The following is a 17,158-nucleotide window of genomic DNA, read 5'->3' on the forward strand; positions in this document are numbered from 1 at the left end:
ATTCCTTGACTCATTGGCTGATTACAAGGTAACTCAAGGGTGGCCCTATCAAGTCAGCATAAGATATTAGTACACTGGTTGAGGTACCAATATTGTCAGAAGAGTCACTATTTCTTAGAGACCTAATGATTTTTGTGGTCTCTCTAGAGAGGAGTTGGGAAAACTGTTTCCTGGTGGCAGAGCACACATTACTTGTCTAAGTTTATTGGATATGCTTGTGATGGATGATTTTTGTCTCCATACTTTCTACTAGACAATTTACAGGCTACTAAGACTGCTATTAACATTACAATTTCCATGTAAAGGTCACAGATGTAACCTCAGATGTGAAGAAATAGAACAAAACCTTATGGTTTTATACGCCAAATTAAAGCACGTACATGTCTGGCACATACCAGAATAATGGAAGCATTAAAATTCCTACATTCTGAAGGGTATGCTGCAATTTTTAGCACAAATGATAAGTTCATTAAAGCTTCTTCCAGAGTAAAAATTACCAAAGGGGTGTTACCAGACACATCACTACATTCTTTCTGCTTTTTACTGCATATATGCAGGAACATTATGGATATTTTTACCACACATCTACCCATCCACTAGTGTTACATGTTCCAGATATATAATCAGATCGAAAGTGATGTGATTATCTAAAGTTATTGTAGACATCAAAAATGTCAACAGTGAAAGTATTTCTCTTGTATACTACTGTTATTATAGGCCTATGTAATGTTAAAATAATGTAACGTTAAGATATGTACCACTTCCAATTTTTTAAAGTATTTTAAACTGTTACAGTTTTCAAGTCCCCCCTCCCCCACTCCCTCCCAACGAGACTCATAAAACAATAGTTAGAAATACAAGGTCTGTTCAAAAAGTTCTGGAACATTTGTAATTTCGTGTCAATGGTGTGTCAAGAGTGAAATGCAGTTGGCATCCCTGCACACACCTTTGTTTAATGTTTAACCGTCAGCAGTTTCGTTGTTGTATGTCTGTTAGTTACTGTTCAGTGCTGTATTGAGTAGAATGTTGTGTCACACAGTTCACAAATTTCAAGTTGTAAGAGTTAGAGGAGCAACAAGTCTGCATTAAATTTTGCGTGAAACTCAAGAAAAGCTATACTGAGACCCTTGTTCTGGATGCCCTTCAACATCTGATGACGACACTCATGTCAGGAATGTCAACGAAATTGTGCATTCCAATCCAATTCTTTGCAGAAGAAATTAACATTTCAGATAGATCATGTCATGAAGTCCTGATACAACATCTTGCAATGCATCATGCTGCTGCCAAGTTCATCCCACAGTTCATGAGTCAAGATCAGAAAGACCTTCGCCTCGCAAGCTGTGAAGAGTTTTTGGATTGTGCAAGTGAGAATGAGATTTTCCTTAAGAGAATCATAACGGCAATGATTATAATGATGAGACCAAGGTTCAATCTTCACAATGGTCGAGAAAGGTTGTTCAAGACCAAGAAAGGCTTGTCAGGTCAGGTCAAATGTCAAAGCCATGCTGATAATATTCTTTGACTTTAAAGGATTACTTCATCATGAATTCGTGCCACAATGACAAACAGTTAATCAACGGTAGTATCTGGACAAGCTGTGATGTCAGAGAGAAAATGTGAGAAGCAAATGGCCTGAAATGTGGCAAGACAGTTCATGGCTCTTGAAACACAATAACGCATCTGCACACTCACTGTGGTTAGTGTGTGACTACTGCACAAAAGCCAAAACCACTGTGCTGTCTCATCCTCTGTACTCTCCAGAACTGTCACCTGTGGACTGTTTTTTATTTCCAAAGCTGAAAACCCTTGTGAAACAATGAAGATTTGCAGCAATAGATGAGATAAAAGAAAATTCGCAGACAGCACGTTTCACGATCCAGCAAGAGGCGTACCAAGACTGCTTCTAGAAGTGGAAACGGCACTGCGAGCGTTTTATCAATTGTGGAGGAGAGTATTTTGAAGGAGACCATTCACAATAAGTAAATTGTAAATGTAGAAAAATTTTGTGGACAAAGTTCCGGAATTTTTTGAACAGACCTCATAAAGCGAATGTCTACTACAGAGACTAAGACATTCAGGTAACAGAGTGGAATTCAGGTTCCTTTAAATTTGCGTGAGCAAGCCTTCTTTCTTTTTATAATAATAATAATAATAAAAGATTTTACTTTTTTCAAACTTCTCTACACTTTCAGATAACATAATACATGTTTTACCTATTTCTACCAGGCCAAATAGATATACTCAAACAAAGAATTTATTATTTGGACTTACCAAATTATTTATTTTTTCTGGACTTCTTTTCTTAGATAACGATTTCTTAACATTTGTTTTAACAATTCTTCGGGATTTTTCCCTCAGCGTTTGAAGCTTAACTTTCTTCATTTCATCCTCCATGTTCTTTTTGCTTTGTTCAGTGGCAAATCTTTCTTTTCGTTTCTGTTTCTGTTGGAGTATATATTCCCTAGTTTTATTTCGATTATGAAATAACTTTCTTTTTGGAGTATCTGAAGTGCATTTTTTCTCTGAAAAATAAATAAATTAGCAATGTTGTTTTGTTCAAACTGAAAAATGTCTTATTTTGCTTGCAAATATAGCATGGAAAGTTCTGGTTGAACCTAAATAATTTAGGAGTGAAGGAGAGCACTTGCCGAAGAGCAGAAGCATTGAGAGGTGCACACAAATACACACACAATTTCAGAAGACATCCTTTGTCAAACAGCCAGCAAAAAGGTGTGTGCCTGTTACTATAGCTTGTCAAAGTATTTCTTCCAAAAGCTAGAAGTTTTCATTCCCTTTCCTGTGTGTGTCTCTCGGTGACTCAATACTTCTGTTATTTTGCTTACAGTTAAAAGTTAGCTTCAAGTATCAAAATTCTGTTTATAGTATTACATTCATTCAGCTTCAATTAAGTTCAATTTTTCATTACCAAATTTAAGTACATTATCTGGCTCAAGGGATTAAAACATGGATATCAGAAGTAGATTTTAATAGTACTGGACAATTGTCCACAGTCTGAAAGCTATGAACATAAGAAATCAAATATTAGTATGTACTGCATAATATTTAAATACAGGGTTTATCCCAATGCTTCCACATCCAGTTAGTATCTCTGTTCAGGTTAGTTCACAGTAAAAGGTTACATTTGGAAGATGGCAGAATTCCCTCCAGATAATTTTTAAAGATAATGTACTTCCTGTCAAACTTTTATGGTACGTTGGATTCAGATTTTTTGGTAAGTAAGAAGAAGGGTGAAAACGCATTATGTAATTTTGTGTAGTATACAGTTAAAATATGTAAAAGCATTTAATTATAGCGAAATACATAAAAATATGTAACAATAAAATAAAATGCATCAACACTGGCAACATAATTTATGAATATTCACAGTTTTCATGTGCACAGGAGCAAAGGAAAACAATATTCAACTACATGAAAATCAAGGGTCCAGTCATGAGATGCGGAGAATACCAATTTGCAAGGGCATGTGGAATCCTAAATTGCCAAGGTAGTACAGGGAAAGTAGAAAAATCTAGAAGCTAAAATACACAGGATGGAGACAGTTATTTTAGAAATCAATGATGCAATGGTCAGAAGAGGCAGGAATTTTGGAATGGGGATCACAGAATTCTTCCTCATTGGTTAGAAAATGGTAGTTCAAAACTATGACAATAACAAAAAAGGAAATTATTAACAGAATGAAGCGTTATCTGCAGCAAATAGAAGAAACATTCATCCAACTACACACGCCAATCACGGATATAGGTGACAGTGAAACTTAACTAATGTATGACAATGAAAATAATAAATTTTTGACAATATAATGTAATTGGATACATAAAAAAATCTACTCACTATCCGTTAGCAGGAGAACACGCATACAAAAAAAGGTTTTACTAATGCAAGCTTTTGAAGCCAGTGGCTCCTCCTTCTGATGGAAGGGTTGAAGGCGAAGGAACAGGGGTGAAGGGAAAGGAAATGGAGAGCTTTAGGAAAAGGGATAGAGTTTGAAGAAGTCACCCTGAACCACAGTTCATAGGAGACTTAGTGGATCCGTTGAAAAGGAAAGATTGATTATGAACTACAGGAGTTATCCAAGAAGTTATATATTCATAATGGTCATAACCTAATGACAGTTTACATTTAAGAAGTTAATGAGAAAGCAGTTGAAATGTTGAGAGACTTAAAACAAGCTGAAGGAACTAAAAACTCTGACTGCTTGTAAGAATACAAATAAAAAAAAACTCTTGAGTTATTGCTGTGGAACACTGATGGAATACCTTGAAAGAAGTCTACTAGGAAAGACCAAGATAAAAAACAGGCAGTTATGGGTATCAGTTAAGATACTCAAATACAGAAGCAACAAAAATGTAAAAATATTGCGGGGAACAGCTATAATATAGGTAACTCGGGTATGAAATCAATCAAAAATGTACAAAATCTAATGAATGGATGGAGGAAAGATGTCAGAAGATATATACAAAATAAAAACAGGTTGATGTAGATGCTGCACACTGATGATCATATTATGGAGCACAAAAGGTGGAGACCAATGATGAGAGACGAGAAGGATAACTGGGTGATGGAAGAAGAAAATAAGGTGAGAAGATAAGAACAACACAAACAGAAGCTTTGTAGTTGAACAGAAGAAAACAGATCTACTGAAACTGAGGACAAAGTGTAAGAAGATATTAGGGGATATTCAATATTTATTTTTAAATTGCAAAAAGTTTTGCTCAAACGTGAAAGGAAGGAAGGCACAGATACTGATGACATACCAACAGAAGGCAAGATCAGATAGATGTGAAAATTAATATCGTAAGTCAACTATCACAGGACTAAAAAATATTCAAAAAAGAATGTTACTGCAGAATGGAAGTGAAAAATTGAGGCTGGATTGAGAGCAGGCTGTTGGGTTTTAGGGAATAGGAGCCCATGTAAGGCAATGCAGCAGATATACTGAAAGGAAGAGGGTAACTGGCAAGTGAAAGAAATGGAGAACTGCACCAAACCAATCCTGAAGTTGCTGAGCAAAACAAAAACATCAAAAGTGAAAATAAAAATTGTCATTTCCATCAGTCACATTGCTGGACAGAAACCTACCATGGAGACTAGTCTATTTTTACGTTTTTAACAGAAGTAGGTGTTTTCATTTTAGAACACATATTGTACAAAAGAGCATCAAACACCTTGTTGGATAAGTGTGTCAGATTTTGCAGACAAATATAATATTTAACTTCAGCAAATGATACAAACATTTCAACAAGTTCTATTTACAAACTAATCAATTTCAAATAATTACATATGCCAACACTATAGTGTGCACATAAGATGGCAGCAGCGTGTTACGTTCTGCACAAAGAGAGAGATGGAAAATGCTTGTGTCACCAGAGTACTCTCTGCCTTTGTCCCATGCCTCACCTTCCACCTATCACCTTCCCTGATAACTGGCAAGATGAGAGAGAGCTACATCAGGCTGCTGTTTCTTATTCAGAGTCTCCCTAGTTAGAATTTGTATGTTTGGGAAACGATCACTGTTGCTTCACAACGTAATACTTCTTATGTTTGCTTTAAGTCACCCATAATTTACACTATAGGACTAAGTGACCTAACAGTACATGAAAATCAATGCTAAATGCACCATGCACACTCCGAAGCAAGTGCTACAGGCAGCTGCAGCACAGTGACACTATTGGTTGGAGCATCATGTGGGACACTGCTGCTAGCCACTGTGCATCACCCCACCATTCACCTTCTTATGTGGAGACCACTACAACATAACACATGTCCAAAGATTCAATAATAGTCGTCACTGGAAAAGCATTTAATGTCCTGAAGACAACACATAAGTTTAGACTGAGGAAGGATGGGAAAGGAATTAGGTCAGGCCCATTCAAAGAAACTTACTGTGACCAATTTACGAATATCAAGGAAAACCTAAATCTGGATGCCCAGATGGATATCAGAACATTATTTGCAACTTTTTAGACATGTCATCATCGCCGCCACCGCCGCCACCACCACCCACTTAAAAAAAACTTAAGATGTAACATAATAGGATTCTGAGGACATACTAATAACACCTGGTGTGTCTTTGTGGGTGGGGTGAGTGTTCAAGTATAAAGATCTGAAAAATAAGCAAGCTATTCTCCATCTTTTCTATTTGCTCATCTACTGTGGAGCACCTTCCTATTTGGTGGATTGAGATCTATCCTCAAACAGTTAATTATATACATATAAATGTAACAATCAACATTAACAAAGCAATGTACACTCCTAGTCCAATGTATGGAAACAAGGTATTTCTTTCTTTCTTTCTTTCTTTCCTGAGAAGAGCAGCAAGGTACACATGATGTCCTTGGTTCTTGTCACCCACATGGCCTTAATTTACATTAATTTCTTTGGTCTCGGCATTTTTTCACAGTAACTATTCCTTTTCTCACTTCTTTTTAGTCTCACATATCCTTCATTTTTTTTACCTGACTCCACACATTAGGGCCTATGAATGTACCATAATGACCAGTATCCTGACCCCTACACTAAACGTTCCTCATTTCCTGACATGTGAATAGGGTAAGATCCATTTGAGAATATTTGATTCAGGAAAGACATACTAGAGGGTACTTGATTCTCTAGATTATTTGTGGTATAGGGGATAAATACCTGTTGACCATTTCTTACTTTGTTTTCAGATTGTTGTTTCTTTTATCTGCCTAAAAGAATTTACTTTCTCTTCACTTTTGAAACTGTGATAGATAACAATTACCTTCGCTGTTTTCATTGGGGCAGTTTTTTCCCCTATTCTTTAATAAGCATATCCATGCCACTAGAATGGTCACCAGATCAATGATAGTGGTCCAGCCCTGATACAATATTTCTCTTTTTTCACATGTTAAAGTAGTCTCCCAAAAAGGACCTTTACCAAAAGCATTTCATTTAGCTCATGCTATGTGCCACTCAATATAGTTCTTATAACTCCCCATGTACTATTACCCCATTTGGGTTCTAGTAACTCTAGTGTCAATTTCTGCACCTTGTGTCATCTCCCAATTTAGATTTGAGTAACTACTTCCTACTCCCAGCACTTGTAAGTATGCCCATTCTGGTATAGTATAACAATAAAAAATATGATACGAAAATCTTCATTTTGAATACTCATATGGTCAAAAACAAAACTTCAGTTTGACTAAAATAAATGTGAAACATGTAACGGAAGTTGATGAGCTAGATGTCAGATGATGGAAGGGGGAATGTATTTAATTGCATGTGTGCCTTTCCCAAATGATCAGTCATGGAGAGACACTGTGGAAGCTTCCTACAGCCAGTGTGACTTAGTGGTTCCTGCTATGTGTCATTCTTTGAAATATAACAATGGTATGGACTACAATCATTCAAAAATCGTTTGAGTGACCCTGATACAAAGTTTGTATATATTTTACAGATAACTGACCTCTGCTGTTCTCGTTAGAAGCAGGTTACCTGGCAGACAGCAATATCTGTAAAATTGACTGCAATACGACTCGCATCCAAAATACTAAACTATTATTTCTTCCTACTCTTGCACTGCTGATAGATCTGCCACAAACTAAATTAATGCAATTAAGTATTTGTTTCTTACCAGAATCTGCATTTTTCAGATCATTGACTTCAGTTGAAGCTCTTTGCATGGAGCCAACACTTTTCACTTTAATATTAGTGGCTAATTTTTCAGTTCCAGCATTGTTTCCATCAGCACTTAAAACCTCTGGCTCATTTACATCTAATATGAAAAAATTAAAACATTGAATCGTATAATGTCAATACTACACTAAATTTAATAAATTACACACAGATCATCTCATGCACACACTAGTCTAGTTATCACATTATTTAAAACCAAAACTGGTTAACTACACCAAATATTAGTTTCTTACCAAGATCACCACGGTCTAATTCATGGAATTCTTTGTCATTTCTTTGACTGGTAATAATATTTTTCTCAATAATTATGTCACCTGGATTAGTAGCACTGATACATTCTGTTAAAGCAGTTTGAGCTTCTGCTTCAGAAATGACTGACTTAGTGATGACAGATGAACCTACATTGTCTAGGGGGGGAAAAAGAGGTGGTGTATGAAAGATGTCATTATAGTAATATTGACAAAAAGAATTTCACAAAATAAATACAGGGTACAATAATTCACATACTAGAAATGAACCTTTGTTCTCGGTAAGAGGGAGGATAGTGATGGAGGGAGGGAAGTCATTAAATGTGTTATGGATACTGAGACAGTAAAGGAGGTGGGAGGAAGGAAAGTATAGAAAGAAACTGTGGTTTTGGCCATTATTTGGTCAGCTGCACATTCAAATACAAATGCAGCCAGTTACACCACTGCATTTCCTACAGCTGCCACCGTGGCACAAGGGTGCTGCCACGAACAATTACACTGCTGCCAATGAGATGCAAGCATACCCTCTCTGCAGTTCCAGCAGCAGGTGTACTTAAGCTTGAACACTGTTGAACAACCCCCTTTTTGTGTGTGTGCCAGTTAAATAGAATTTACAGACTTTCACAGTGGCCAGGGCTCAACACTGGAATAGACATTGTATTGAAAAGTGACAAATTTATAAACTTTTTGTGTCTGTATATAATTCTACATTCAAATATACTGTTTGCAACTGATGCTGTGAATTAAGCAACAAAGTTATGTATTATTTTCACTCTTTGATATTATGTAGAATAAATTAATATCTGAATCCTCTGTTCATGAATGGCATCTGTTTCTCATTCCTAAATCCACGAAACAACCATACAGCATGCAAGGAAGACATAACAGACTGGCAACAAGAAAAAAGAAGTGGTACAAGGAGCTTGGGAAACCAGGAAACCAGAGCAGAACTTTTTTTCTTTCTACTGAATTATTTTGTGTGTGTGTGTGTGTGTGTGTGTGTGTGTGTGTGTGTGTGTTAATCTGAAATACATAAGTTGCAATATTTAAATTGAGATATTTAAGGAATCATGGCAAACCAGGAAGAGTAACACCTAAGTGCTGAACAGTTTCTAACATCTCCTGTCAGTTTCAAACTAAACTAATAATAGAACTGCTGTCAGCAGTTTCTTGCACGTACAAGCACAAGCAGCCCTGGAACAAAAGGCACCACAAGGTACAGACAGAATTCAGCAGCCACTCCGCCCTTCTGACAGTTCGGTGAGACAAAGGAAACATGGAAAGAACACACAACGCAGCTGCACCAACATTTTGGTGCCTACAAAATCACACGTGGGTAACGTTGTGCATTTATCTTTCCACGTGTAGTAGAGTGCACCTATCACTTCACAGTGAGAGTGTTTCCCCTCAGTTAGCCCTAAACACAGCCCTAGGAGGTTATAATTGCAAGATTAGACGAATTTTTTAAGAGTCAAGTAAATGTTTCTGCTGCATAGTATAAATTTTTCTGCATGCAACTTTGTAGTAATCAGTCCTATAAAGAATGAATTGCACAGCATAACCAAAGACTATAAATTCAACAGTGTCTGTGGTGCAACTGATCAGGATGAAATGCTTCGGGATGCTATTATTTAAGAATCTATCAGGTCAGAGACTGAGTGCCTAAATTCTAAAACATCACAACCTTAGCCTAGGTGAAGTGCTTCAAGTTATCAATGTATACAAAGTTCACGATTTAGCCGAGTGTGATTGACTTGAGGCAGACAACCCATGCCCCAGGCACAGCCCTGGTCCCAGCACTCATAAGTCAGCATCAAGTAAACAAGGCCAGACACACAACTACAGGGTTATTACAAATGATTGAAGCGATTTCACAGCTCTACAATAACTTTATTATTTGAGATATTTTCACAATGCTTTGCACACACATATATAAACTCAAAAAGTTTTTTTAGGCATTCACAAATGTTCTATATGTGCCCCTTTAGTGATTCAGCAGACATCAAGCCGATAATCAAGTTCCTCCCACACTCGGCGCAGCATGTCCCCATCAATGAGTTCGAAAGCATCGTTGATGCGAGCTCGAATGCGTGAGGATTCTCTACCGCCCAAATTCGCACATTGTGTGTCTGTTCACTTCACCATTAAGAAAAAATGTTGCTTCATCACTGAAAACAAGTTTCACACTGAACGCATCCTCTTCCATGAGCTGTTGCAACCGTGCCGAAAATTCAAAGCATTTGACTTTGTCATCGGGTGTCAGGGCTTGTATCAATTTTAAACGGTAAAGCTTCTGCTTTAGCCTTTTCCGTAAGATTTTCCAAACCGTCGGCTGTGGTACGTTTAGCTCCCTGCTTGCTTTATTCGTCGACTTCCGCAGGCTACGCGTGAAACTTGCCTGCACGCATTCAACCGTTTCTTCGCTCACTGCAGGCCGACCCGTTGATTTCCCCTTACAGAGGCATCCAGAAGCTTTAAACTGCGCATACCATCATCGAATGGAGTTAGCAGTTGGTGGATCTTTGTTGAACTTCGTCCTGAAGTGTCGTTGCACTGTTATGACTGACTGATGTGAGTGCATTTCAAGCACGACATACGCTTTCTCGGCCCCTGTCGCCATTTTGTCTCACTGCGCTCTCGAGCGTTCTGCTGGCAGAAACCTGTTGTGCGGCTTCAGCCGAACAAAACTTTGTGAGTTTTTCTACGTATCTGTAGTGTGTCGTGACCATATGTCAATGAATGAAGCTACAGTGAATTTATGAAATCGCTTCAATCATTTGTAGTAGCCCTGTACATACAGTGTTTTCTGGGCTGGCACAAACCCAATTACACTGCTCCAGTTGCATACAAAGCAAAGTCATGTGTCAAATGCTATGTCAATCACGAATGGAAGAATTGCTTCTTCAAGCGAGCTGAATGCAATTTTTGTCATCGCACAGGACAGCCTGCTGCAAAAGACTAGGCAACCCTCGTCTGTTTCACGTGGGAATAAAGCAAAGGAGGAACAACTGGAAACCAATATCATTTCGCGTTCAAATTCAGCGCAAAACTCAGATAAATGAAGATGCAGAAAATGCACACACATGCATTTGATTCGAATACCACATACTTCAAAAAGGCTCTCCCAATCTCAAAATTCATGAAAGCGCTCTGGTGCACAGACAGAGACAGAAGATAGGTTTTTACAACATGGGATGGACAATTTTATTCACAGAACACATCGCAAACTGTGGATTACACGGCAAATTCGTAACCAGCCAGTGCTTTTTGAACTAGATACCGGAGCTCCTTTCATGTTGCTTTACCTAGATACATACGAAAAAACTGGCCAACGACATTCGCAAACATCAAGTCCACATCTCACCACCTATATTGGCAACAGCATTTCAGTCGTAGAAGATGCTGCACAACTGCAAAATCCAAAAACATGAGTAAGGAAGTACCTTTCACTATAGTTTGCTCACGCAAAAGTCCGAATATTTTTGGCATGGATGTGTTTCATTCCCTCAGATTAGGCATACAGGACAATGTGCATGCTATTGATACAAAAATTTCCCATGATGCAATTCAACAACTCTGTGACAAGTATCAAAATTTGTTCAACAGTACGCTAGGATGTGGAAAAGATTTTCATGCTCTCATTATGCTGAAAGCTAATGCGCAACCCAAATTTTGCTGTGCATGCCTTGTGCTGCTCGGATCACACAATGAAGTGGCTACAGAAATTCAGAGACTGGAATCTACTGGTGTCTTAAAAACTATTTCAATAAGTCAGTGGGCATCCACCCTTAGTCATCATTCATAAGCCAAATAGGAAGATTCGTCTCTGTGCAGATTTCAAATGCACACTCAGTTCACAGACAGTCATTGATTCCTACCTGCTCCCACATATAGAGGAAATTTTTGCTCACCTGGTGGGAGGCCAACTCTCAAAAATTGGTCTTGCAGAAGCTTATCTTCAATTACCATTAGAAAAAAGAGACAAAGAAAATTTTTATTCTGAATACTCTGTTAGCTTATTTGAATATCAATACTCACCTTTCGGAAGTGCTTCCGTGCCTGCATTGTCTCAAAAATTTCTCATACAAGTTATGTCCAAGATGCCTTCTTGTTTTAATTACCTTGATGACATAATCATGTCTGAACGAACACTGGAATGACACAGCAGCGCAGGCAGCTACAGCCCTATGAATTCAGTAATCCTGCTTTAGATCACACTGTTAGGGATTTCTTCATTGCATGAGATCCAGCCACTGTGACACAAACCACATCCATCCATTGAAATGCAGCCTCCTACACAGTTTACTGAATGGGTGCCTCCACCTGCAGCAGTCTCACCAATGGCAGTCAACATCTGGTCCCCTGCGAAGCTTTTGCCGCCAACACTGCAGGTTGCCTCTCCAATGGACACTGACATCATCACCATCAGCTAGTCATCAGCACCCTCTGCAGCACCCTCCATGCTCCTACTTGTTGCATTGGATGCGTCTTCTCCTGATGTTCTGGGGCAGTTTCCCTGGCACTCGCAAGACACAATGTACGCTGCAGATCACCTCTCCTGTGGGCATTGACACCGTCAACGTCAGCTACTCGCCAGCACCCTCTGCAGCACTCTCCATACTCCTACCTGTTCTGTTGGATGCATCCTGCTCCTGATTTTCTGGGGCAGTTTCCCCGGTGCTCACAAGACACAATGTTGGGATGCAGGTTAGTCTTCTCTGTCCCCAACTCAAGTACCTGCCTCTTCACTATCCACACCACAGAATTCCCCCATACCTTCCAAGTTGGTGCTGTCGGCCGTTATTGGGTCAGTCACACTTTCAAAGTTGCATGCCGCCATGTACACCACTGCATTTCCTAGAGTTGCCACTGCAGCACAAGGGCACTACCACGAACGACTACGCCACTGCCAATGAGATGCAAGTATCCCCTCCAGTGTGGGTGTACTTAAGCTCCAACATTCGTGCACAACAGCCTTTTTCTGTATTTGCCAGCTGAATAGCATTTACACATTTTCATAGTGGCCAAGTCTGGATACTTTCTGAATAGACATCGTATTTAAGAGTGACAGATTTATAAATCTTTTGTATCTGTACATATTTCAACATTCAAATGTACTGTTAACAACTGCTGCTGTGGTTTCAACAACAAAGTTATGTATTTTTTCACTATTTGATACTAGATGTAAAATAAATTAATCTCTGAACACACTGTTCACGAACAACATCTGTTCCTGGCTTCTGTATCCATAAAAGTACCTCACAGTGTGCAAGGAAGACATACAGAAACGAGGAGGGACAAGGGAGCAGGGAACGGAAGGGGAAAGAGAAGGTAGCGTGGGCAGCTGTGAAGGGGATCAGGAAGAGAAGGCAACACAGGCATCTTTGAAAGGGGGGGGGGGGGGAGGGCAGTATGAGAGGCTGTGAAAGGAAGGGAGAAGAATAATAAGGCGAGGGGGACAGGCAGCATGGGCAGCTGTGAATTGTGGGGCAGCAAGGCCTGATGTGAAGGAAGGACAACATGGAAGTAAGTAAGAATAAAGTTTAACATCCCATCAACAATGAGGTCTCAGACACACAAAACAGCCTCACACTGAGGATGTTTAGGGAACGAAATTAGATAAAATCTCTGAAAGGAACCATCTTGGCATTTTTTTAAAAAATTAATTATATAAACCATAGAAAACACAAATATGGGTGGACAGACCTACACACCACCTTACTTGGTTTTTCAGAGAAAAAGAGAGGGCAGAAAGTGAAGTTCAATTCTGTATGTTGCAGTTAGAAAGGCCTTGTTCTTTTTGGTTAATCACTGTTCTCCTCTCCTTATTACAATTAAACAATTTATTGATAAGCTTTTACAGCCACATGTCAAATTTGTTGTCCAGGAGTGACAATATGGTTCCCAAGAGCTCCTGATTCAAGAGATAAGCTAATAATAATAAAAAAAAAGAAAAGTCTTCAACATGGAATACTAGGTGAATGCACTAATTCAGCCACTCAGAAGCATGCAAAATTCATCACAACTGACAACTGACACACTGCATTCAGCCTTCACTCAGCTCTTAAGTCTCTTCCACATGTACAAAAATATGCAACATATAGATACTAACAAATGTTCCGAATTAGCTGGCAGTCCTCTTAATATATGATTAATCCAATATAAAAGCAAAATATAAATGACAATTATCACAGCACTTCCTGTAAATAATTTTAATAATACTGACTTCCATTTGGAATTCGGAATATACTGAAAAGAGATAACTACAAAACTGTGATGTGGACAAGTGCATGTAATATGATGCAAGGTATTAAATGACACATACTGATCTTGCTAAAGTTTTCAGAAACTGTAAAATATGTAATTTTACCTTTCAACTTAACAGCTGAGACAGTTACAATGCTATTCACTCCTCCTGCCGCAGCAATAGCATCTTCCTTCTTTATGATCTGTACCTGCTCACGCCATGTGTGTGGAGTTATCCCTAAAATAACAAAGTTGTGGTAAAACACAATTTACTCAAAATACTTCAAGGTAATATCACTCTAGGTATAATTGGGAGTAACATACACATATTTTCATGCTGAAGTGCATTTTACTTATTGCTTCAGTACAAGCAGAAAACATCTGAGGTGGTGGTATTGTGAATGATTTTGAGTACAGAATTACATACAAACATAAAAACACATCAATTTTTTAGAAACCTTTCCAATTCTCACAGCCTTAGTCAGGTTCAGACTCACTGGTGATATCTTCATGATCTGGACTCAGGGCCAAGGCACCCTATCCTCATTCCTTCACAACCTCAACTTGTTCTCTCCTATCTGCTTAACCTGCTCCTCTTCAATCCAGCACGCCAACTTCCTGTACACTGACATCGGCTTCCACATCTCTGTTGGCTCCATCCACCTCTGTGCACATTAAACCCACTAACCACCAACAGTACCTGTACCATGCAGCCAAGCATAACATGCTCGTTTCGACAGCTGCTTCACAACGCAGGCCATCTGGATCCTTCCCTACAACACCAGCTTCCCTGAATTATGCCACATTCTTCACTCCCGTAATTGTCTTGGCCTTGATCTCCTGTAGTCCATGGTCCCACACTCTCCACCCAACAGTTTCCCCTCCAGTTATCTTGTCACCCCCCCCCCCCCTCCCAATTCACATACACATCTGGCCTTCAGCATGTGCCCCACCTGCTCTGACAACTGCAAATCCCATGCCTAGCCCTTGCATCTGCTACCCTCCCTCTCACATTCCTATAGCCAGCAAACCAACTGCCTCTCTCGCCCCTAGTAGCTGAGTGGTTAGCCCAACAGAATCTCAATCCTAAGGGCCGGGTTCGATTCCCGGCTGGGTCGGAGATTTTCTCCGCTCAGGGACTGGGTGTTGTGTTGTCCTAATCATCATCATTTCATCCCCATCAACACACAAGATGCCAAAGTGACATCAAATCGGAAGACTTGCTCCCAGTGAACAGTCTACCCGACGGGAGGCCCTAGTCACATGACCACCCACTCTCAAATCCTATACATGCCTCCCACCTTCTCCTCCCCTGCCCCCACTAACACAAAATCCACCCCACCTTAGCCCACCTGCTGAAATTCAGCACTGGCATTGGGTGTCCAGCCAGTGCCAAGTAGGGGCATAGGTGTGTGTGTGTGTGTGTGTGTGTGTGTGTGTGTGTGTGTGTGTGTGTGTGTGTGTGTGGGCGTGCGCTCTAGCCCGAAAAAGAATTACTCCACAAGCTAGCAAGTCTTCTTTCTTTTTGAGTGTAAGTGTTGACGACTCAATGCTGCTTCTTATCGATGAGGGGTCTCCTTTATTTCTGAAGTATGTACAAAAACACATCAAATAGTCAGTATGTGAGAGATCTCGTCTATGAAGTTTACACTTTTTTCAACATGTAATGGATCTGGGAGATGTGTTATTTTCTACCGGATTTGTCGATACCAAATTGTAAATGTTTTCTTACGTTTCTGTCAGAATTTTTTTATTGTAATTTGCCTTATTATATGCTAATTTACTTATATTTTTGAGAGTGACAGCATATTGATTACTATTAGTAAATGTGACGAAGAATATCAAAGAGACCGATTACAAGTGGAAGCTTGTGTGTTGTGTAAAATGTCTGACGCTGGAGTCGTCTTTGACTGTAATCAGTCGGCAGTTAACTCTTGGTGTGTGTTGACGGTAGAACAATGTGCAGGTCGCCGTCATAAATAATTTGCTAGTGAACAGGAAAAATGAGTTGTGTTACTACCTTTTTTATACAAACTTCAAGAAGAAACCACATTCGAAGAAATGGTATTTGAAGCACCAAAAATGAGGCAAACACATTGAACCAGGTCATTTCTGCAGCCGACGAAACTGCATTGTGGAATCATACTTCCACTAGATGACTGAAGCCAAGACGAATATCATCTTGTAAACATTTCACGGAAAAGGTACTGTCATGAAATATGCCAAATTTAAGTAAATAAAAAATAGTGATCATATTTCAACTGGGGGCTCATCCGGGATTCCATATTTCAACTGGGGGCTCAGCCGGGTTACCATATTTCAACTGGGGACTGTAGCCGGGATATTGTGTTCACGAGATCTTCAACAGTACTACGAGGAAGAAAATTTTTGTGTGTTAATACCAGTTTTTTCAGAATGTGTGTTACAGTATGTGTGTTCATCGGGAAGTAAAAGTTTTGGAGAAGAAATGTTTTGGCAAAAAAATATAATTTTCAACAGAAGAAAAAATTTCAAGAATTTTGGTCAATAATCACATGGATGGAAAACGTGGATTTGCAACAGTAGAAGAGTGTTCCAGATAAGTCACGAAACCCTCGTATTTTGTTAAAACAATCTGTTTATCATGTTTTGTATTGTTGGGCATACATTTTCTTTCTCCACAATGACTTATGAGATTTGCGAGAGTATTGTGCCTAAAGTAGAAAGTAGTAATTTAATAGACTTCGAAAATCAGGACAGGTCAAATGAAACAGAAAGAATCGATCAATTTGCTTTAAAAAGTTTTCTTGTAAATTTCACGAAAGAAATTAAACAATCAGCTGACGATAATAAGACTTACTGGGATGAAAAAATTGATAATATTTTGTTGCAAGTCCAAGCAGTCAATGCCCAAGTGGGTGATCTTTCGAACAGAGTTGGCAGTGTTGAGGAAAAAATTGAATCTGTGGAAGCAAAAGTAAATGAAATTGATGCTAAATTGAGCG

General features: G+C 39.0%; 1 protein-coding gene across 1 annotated transcript in view; it reads right to left on the reverse strand.

Moving 5' to 3' along the window:
• LOC126481187 (uncharacterized) overlaps positions 1–17,158 on the reverse strand; it is a 402,240-nt gene that overhangs the window by 340,683 nt on the left and 44,399 nt on the right. Inside the window, exons 4-7 of the mRNA XM_050104775.1 lie at positions 14,299–14,412; positions 7,914–8,087; positions 7,619–7,759; positions 2,275–2,525 (exon numbers count right to left, since the gene is read on the reverse strand). Of these exons, the coding sequence (XP_049960732.1) occupies positions 2,275–2,525; positions 7,619–7,759; positions 7,914–8,087; positions 14,299–14,412 (680 nt within the window). The remainder of the gene's footprint in view (positions 1–2,274; positions 2,526–7,618; positions 7,760–7,913; positions 8,088–14,298; positions 14,413–17,158) is intronic.

This window comes from Schistocerca serialis, chromosome 5 (genome assembly GCF_023864345.2).
Source record: "Schistocerca serialis cubense isolate TAMUIC-IGC-003099 chromosome 5, iqSchSeri2.2, whole genome shotgun sequence".
NCBI lineage: Eukaryota > Metazoa > Arthropoda > Insecta > Orthoptera > Acrididae > Schistocerca > Schistocerca serialis.